Below are 6,835 nucleotides of genomic sequence, written 5' to 3'. Positions count from 1 at the left end.
ACTGGCTGTTGTCCATCACTTTACTTTTTTCCGCTTTGACTTAGCTGTTCAAGTTGAAGGTGGCGGGACATATTAAGAGAAACCATTCCCGCTCGTAAACGGATCGAGAACCAGAGGGCACAGTTTTAAAGTGTTTTGCAAAAGAAGCAAATGTGAGGTGAGAAAAAACTTTTTCACACAGCGAGTAGTTAGGGTTTGGAATGCACTGCCTGGAGGTGTGGTGGATGCAGGTTCAATTGAGGCATTCAAGAGGGCATTGGATGATTATTCAAATAGAAACAATGTTCAGGGTTATGGGGAAAAGGTAGAAGATTGGCACTAAGTTAAAATGCTCAGAGAGCCAATGCAGACACAATGGGCCGAATGGCCTCCTACACCGTAACAATTCTGTGATTCTGGGAAGAGAATGGTTAGCAAAGTACATGGTATCTTGGGCTTCATATGTAGACGTATTGAGTACAAAAGCAGGGAAGTTATGCTGAACCTTTATAAAGCTCTGGTTAGGCTCCAACTAGAGTATTGTATCCAGTTCTGGTCACCACACTTTAGGAAGGATGTGAGGGTCCTTGAGAGGGTGCGGAGGAGATTTGCCAGAATGGTTTCATTAGCCGATGGTACAAGAACCAGGGGGCAGAGATTTAAGGTTTTGGGCAAGGGATGCTGGGGGATGTGAGGTAGAACTCTTTTACACAGCGAGTGGTAATGACCTGGAACTTGCTACCTACGAGGACGGTGAAAGCGGAGACGATGAATGATTTCAAAAGGGAATTGGATGGACACTTGAGGAAAAGAAACTTGCAGGGCTACAGAGTGGGGCAGTGGGACTGACTGGAATGCTCTGTAGAGAACTAACATGGACTTGATAGGCCGAGTAACCTCCTTCTGTGTCATAATGACTATTTTCAGGACGAGCCAGAAGCCCTCCTTGGTGTCCCAGCCAATAGTTGTCCCTCAGTCAACATCACTAATATTATTTGGTTCATTGTGACAGTGCTATTTGTGGGAGCTTGCTGTGCGTAAGTTGGCTGCTGCATTTCCTACAACAGTGACTGCACTTCAAAAGCCATTCCTCGGCCTCCCTGAGGTCAACATAACATTTGTCGAAGGGAAAGTCTTTGAGAGATTTGTAAACGAACATTATGAAAAGGACAACCTGTGCGGTTGGATGAGGTGGGTGGGGGGAGATGGGGTGGGGGCTGTGGATAGACCTATATTTGGGAAATAATACTGCAAGATTCAAGAATTAGATCATTGAGGTAATAGGGGAAATGGGTAGTATTTGGAATTCGATCTGTATAGTGAGTGTTTGTTAAATGGGATAGTGATGCGGTGTAAATTAAGTGCAATCTTTATAAAGTGATAAACTAATAAATGGCATCGTCACCCAGCGCCAGTTATTTTTTGGATCTATGAGCGTGTTTCCATTTCCATTTGGCCTTATCGGCACTTTTCACCCTTATAAGCCATGCACCAAATATGCTTTATTATATCCAGATAGGGGAATTGGAAAGAATATTTCCACATACTGATGTGTTAAATTGAGTCTATCTTGAAGCATCATCATGGGTCATTGAAGGTGGCAGGACAGGCGGAGAGAGCAGTTAATAAAGCATACAGCATCCTGGGCTTTATTAATAGGGGCTTGGAGTACAAGAGCAGGGAGGTTATGCTCAATTTCTATAAGACACTCGTTAGACCTCAGCTAGTGTCTTGTACGGCCCTGGGCATCACACTATAGGAAGGATGTGAACGCATTAGAGAGAGTGCAGAAGGGGTTTACAAGAATTGTTCCAGGGTTGAGAAACTTGAGTTACAAAGATAGATTGGAGAGGTTGGGATTGTTCTCCTTGGAGAGGAGGAGGCTAAAAGGAGATTTGATAGGCTCAAAATCATGAGGGGGCTGGATAGAATAGATAGGGAGAAACTGTTCCGCTCGTAAAAGGATCGAGAACGAGAGGGCACAGATTGAAAATGATTCGCAAAAGAAGCAAATTCAATGTGAGAAAAAACCGAGTGGCTGTAGTCTGGAATGCACTGCCTGGAAGTGTGGTGGAGGCAGGTTCAATCGAGGCATTCAAAAGGGCATTAGATGATTATTTAAATAGCAACAATGTGCAAGGGTATGAAGAATAGGCAGGAGAATGGCACTAAGTCATAATGCTCATTTGGAGAGCTGGTGCAGACACGATGGGCCGAATGGCCTCCTTCTGCACTGTAACAATTCTGTGGGCCAACAACAGGGCAAGGAGGAGAATCCTGGAGTTGATGTGCATGCCACGTTTCCAGTATTACTAAGGTTTGTATACTGCTGTACATAGGGCTTTCCATTTCCTGAATGTAAATCTGCCCCTTCTAGGCCACAAGATTTAAATTGCTCTTTGTGGGATCTTGCTTTGCGCAAATTGGCTGCTGCGTTTCTGACATCAGTGACTACATTTCGAAACTGCTCCACTGGCTGGGAACTAGCGAAAGGTTCTGCTCTAATACAAGTTCCTCCATTTACATGGGAGTCTCATCCTCACCCAGGTTTCCCCAGATTGACTGGACAGAGCTGCGGCCAAGGCCAACCATTCACATCTTTATCAGAAGAAAAGCACAGAAGCCAGCTGGTTTGTGTCATCTTGATGTGCTTGTTATCTATCCTGTTTGGGCCTTCCTCTTTCACTCTGCTTTCTAAATAAAGCACGCGATGTGTGCTTCAGTGTTAGGTTTCTTTCCTCTTCTCAGCAGTGCTGACTGCAGATTGAATGCAGGGACTCATTCTGGCCAATGGGCTGGCTTGCAAACAGTTTAAGTGAGATCTGTCTGCGTTATGCCATGGCCAATTCAGAGTGTTCCTCCTATCTGTGCAGCTCCCACCCTGAGTTCCTTTAACATGGCATTGAGTAAGTTGATGGCATGTGGCTTTGCCCATTGTCATCTGATGTCCCATTGTTGCCCAATGCCAACGTAACCTTTGTTCTGCCCCATTGTTACGTAATGGCCATTGCGCGCTGTCACATGACCTTGGTTCCATTGCGTTGTCATGTGACACCCATTGTTGCCCAGTACCACCTGACCTTTGTTCTGTAGTCTTGCCATGTGACCTTGCTTCCACTCATTGTCACGTGATTTCCCCATTGTTGCCAGCTGTCATGTGAGTCTCTTTGTTACACTCTTTCCCTGTGTGAAGCTCTGATGGGGGAGTGAGGAAGGCAGCCACCTGGGGAAGGGGGTGGGGGACATGGACAATGACAAGCAGCGGTGGTGCCTGAAGGCAGCAGTAAGCTTCGGTCAAGCCGGGCCTGAGACCGATGTGAAGGCTGAGCGGCTGAAAGAATGCTGAGCGTGGGCAGACTGGCCGCTTTCAGACCGGAGAGCTCCCAGCTCCATGTGTCTGTGGTCTTCAGAGGTGAGTTGGAGGAGAGGAGGAGGGGCTTCTGACCAGCAACAACTTCAACCATCAGCACCGTGACAGCTCCACTCACTCAGTTTCAACCTCCCTCCCAACTATTAATGGCAGCTTTCAAACCCAGCACAAGTGGGGCAAAGCTGGCAGGTTGAAAGGAGACCTGATTCAAGTGTACAAGATTACGATAATTTTGGATAAAGTAGACAAAAAAAAATGCTGGTCCCAATAAGCTGAAGTTACAAGGAATGGGGGACACAGATATCAAGTTTTGGGTGAGAGATGTGGGGTCGGTTGGGGGCGGGGGGGGAGGAGGGCAGGTGTGGGAGGGGGAATGTGAGGAAGAAGCTTGTTTACACAGTGAATATTAATGGCCAGGAACTCGCTGCCCACGAGGGTGGTGGAAACAGAGACGATGAATGATTTCAAAAGGAAATTGGATGGGCACTTGAGGGAAATAAACTTGCAGGGCTACGGGGGTAGAGCATAAGAATGGGACTAGCTGGATTTATCTGCAGAGAGCCAGCATGGACTGAATGGCCCTCTGTTCTGCCGTTATGACTCTATGTAAAATACAAGCCTGGGTCTTGGCTCCTGCTTGCCCTAGATGCTCCATATTTGTTCTCTCAGCTCTCGCTGACCCTTTTGATTGTAAACAGGGTAAAAGTGGCCAGAACATTGACTGTCATCTCTGTCTCTCTCCAACTCCTTCCAAAATGTGCATTCACCTGTGAATAAAGCCCTCAGCTTCGCCTTCGCATCAAGGCCTTCATAGAGGGCATGGCTGAGGGCTGATGACACCTTCTCCCTAATGATGGCTCCCCATCTGGTTAAACCTCTTGCCCTTTCTCTCTGAATCACACCTGTGCCTGTCTCCTCATTTGAGTGACTCTCCTTCCACCCTTCAGACCTATCATTTAAAATCTTTGTTTTGTACCTCCCACCTAAGTCTCACAGCAAGTTCATCACTAAGATATATTCTCTGCTTTCCACCCTCAGCCTCAGCGCCGAGGGACTTCTTGTCATCGGTGATTTCGACCTCCATCTCTCCTCTTCATCTCCTCAGGGTTCACTGCCCTCCTTTCTCACCCCCTCAGTCTTGTCATCTCACATGGCCTTGCTACCCCAATCATTACTATCACTGATAAAGCAATCAGCGATGTTTTCTGGTCTAGCCATATTCTCCTTCTGAAGTCCACTTCTTTCTGTGTCCAACCTTGAAAAAAACTCTCCCTTAAGTCGCTTAACACTGCACTTTCAAATTCCCAATTATCCAATCTTTGGGTAGATTCATCATGACATTTCTGTAGCTACCGATTTGCCACCTTTAATGCTCCTATCCCTACGAGCGCTATTACACTCTCTCACCTAATCATTCCCCTTGCTACATCTCTCATCTTTACTCACTTAAGACTGAGGGACACAGATTTGAAAGTCTTTGGTGAACAAGTGGCTTAACTGTCCATCACCAGATCCTGCTGGACTACTTGAAGCATTATCGGGCTATGCTCTCCATTGCTAATGCTGCTAACTGTCTTAAACCCCTCTCCCCTGCCTTCACCCTCACCTCCGACAATATACGAGGAACTCATGCACTTTTTTGTTGCAAAGATTGAGCTAATCTGTTCAGCTGCCCCTACCACCCGCCTCACTTCTCCTAACCCTTTAGAACACTGTTCCCTAATAGTTCCTTGCTGCTCTGGCTCTGAACTTCTGTCTTCCTTGAGATTCTTAACTCATCTCCAACAATGGTGTCTCCAACCTCATCTTGTCCTTGACACTCACCCCCTGCTCCCTCAATCCTATTCCAATCAAACTGTTTTTCATTAAGCTCCCTTTCCTGGTAGCCATGTTAGCTGATGTTGTTAATAGTTAAACCTCTCTGTCTGTCTACTAGTTAAGTACCTTGGTACACTTTACTGCATTACATGTGCTATAGAGCTGTAAATTGTTGTGCTAACTCTTTGCCAAAGCAACTCCCAAAATAGCCCTGAAATTTTCCCTGCTGCAATTATATATACGACTTTGTCTCTGTATTAACCGATCCATGTGGCAAAACATCCCATTCTCCAACAACCTCCTGTATAAAAACACCCCCAACCTTACGTTAAACGTCTTGGGGTTTATAATCGTTCAAAATTTAATCATTCAGAGATCTGGATGTCATTGCCAAGGCCAGCATTCATTGCCCATCCCTAAATGCCCTTGAGAAGGTGATGTTGAGCTAATTCTTGAACCGCCACAGTCCCTGTGGTGTAGGTACACCCACAGTGCTGTTAGGGAGGGAGTTCCAGGATTTTGACCCAGTGACGGTGAAGGAATGGTGATGTATTTCCAAGTTAGGATGGTGAGTGGCTTGGGTGTGCCAGTGGTGGTGGTGGGAGTGAATGTTTAAGGTGGTGGATGGGAAGCCAATCAAGCGGGTAATGAGCAAGAAATTTCCACGTACTTGTAATTTATCAAACTACATTAAAGTATTAGAACCTTGAGACAATACAAGGTCATTTCAGCCGACAATATTGATACCTCTAGGTTTAAACACTTATTCGAATAGGTTTCACCCTCAGATTATGAAAATATTTCTGGCATCTGATCTGATTTCCTCATTTCTACCTCTGACCCTTACTCCCAACCCTCCTGTGTTATTTTAACGGGCTGAATATTCCCAGGAGTGGCAATCGCCGTCGGATTGCCACTCCGCTCCTAATTTCATACACAGCGCCGGAGTCCACATTTCTGGTCAGGACTTCTGAACCAGGCTTCTTCAGAACTGCGGAGTGCACTTGTTCTCGGAGTCCTTCCTCGTGGTGCAGGATTGTCAGGGGAACTCAAGCCATGCCTCCTTTTTACAGCATTAGATGCCATAGTCTGGTAAGTCTTCGTTCATTCACTGAAAAGCTTTGGAACATCTAAATAGCTTTTCACCGTGTTAGTGAATGCGAGCGAGGTAAGCAGGTAGGGTGGCAGGCTGGGTGATGAGGTCAGGTAGTCCGAGTGTTGGGGAAGTCGTTAGGGGAAAGTCGGTTGGGGGGGGTGGGTTGCGGTGGTGCGAGATCCAGGGTGAGTCACAGGGTCGTGGGGGATGGGGAAGCTGGAGGGTCTGGGAGAGCCGGGGTCAGTCAGTGAGGGAGTTAGAGGATCATGGGTTTGGAGGGTCATGGGGGGAGTTGGAGGGTCGGTGTGGGAAAACGGTGGGGTGGGGTGGTGGGGTGGGTGTGGTTAGTGGGAGTTCAGAGAGGGGGGCCAGTTGTATAATTACCCAGGAGTTTAAAATTTCCTGGGTAACTATCCAGGTAAATGAGTCGGAACCCTCCAAAGTCTCCGACCATTAACTCAGAGTTGGAGACTTTATCAGAGGGCTCTGGACAGGGGAATTGCCCATCGATACTTGAAATTCCCCAGGCAATTCCCATGGAGTCGTTGCATTGGGACTTCCAAGGGGTCCCA

The 6,835-nt window shown here is 46.9% G+C and overlaps 1 protein-coding gene across 1 annotated transcript in view; it reads left to right on the top strand.

Annotated features, from left to right (window-relative positions):
• Nucleotides 1-3,318: 3,318 nt before the first annotated feature.
• Nucleotides 3,319-6,835, top strand: part of LOC144694755 (myoferlin-like) — a 143,929-nt gene continuing 140,412 nt past the window's right edge. Inside the window, exon 1 of the mRNA XM_078565328.1 lies at nt 3,319-3,391. Within this exon, the coding sequence (XP_078421454.1) occupies nt 3,319-3,391 (73 nt within the window). The remainder of the gene's footprint in view (nt 3,392-6,835) is intronic.

The sequence above is a fragment of the Cetorhinus maximus genome, chromosome 20 (assembly GCF_964194155.1).
Source record: "Cetorhinus maximus chromosome 20, sCetMax3.hap1.1, whole genome shotgun sequence".
Classification (NCBI taxonomy): Eukaryota; Metazoa; Chordata; class Chondrichthyes; order Lamniformes; family Cetorhinidae; genus Cetorhinus; species Cetorhinus maximus.
This window is presented reverse-complemented; position numbering and strand designations above follow the sequence as displayed.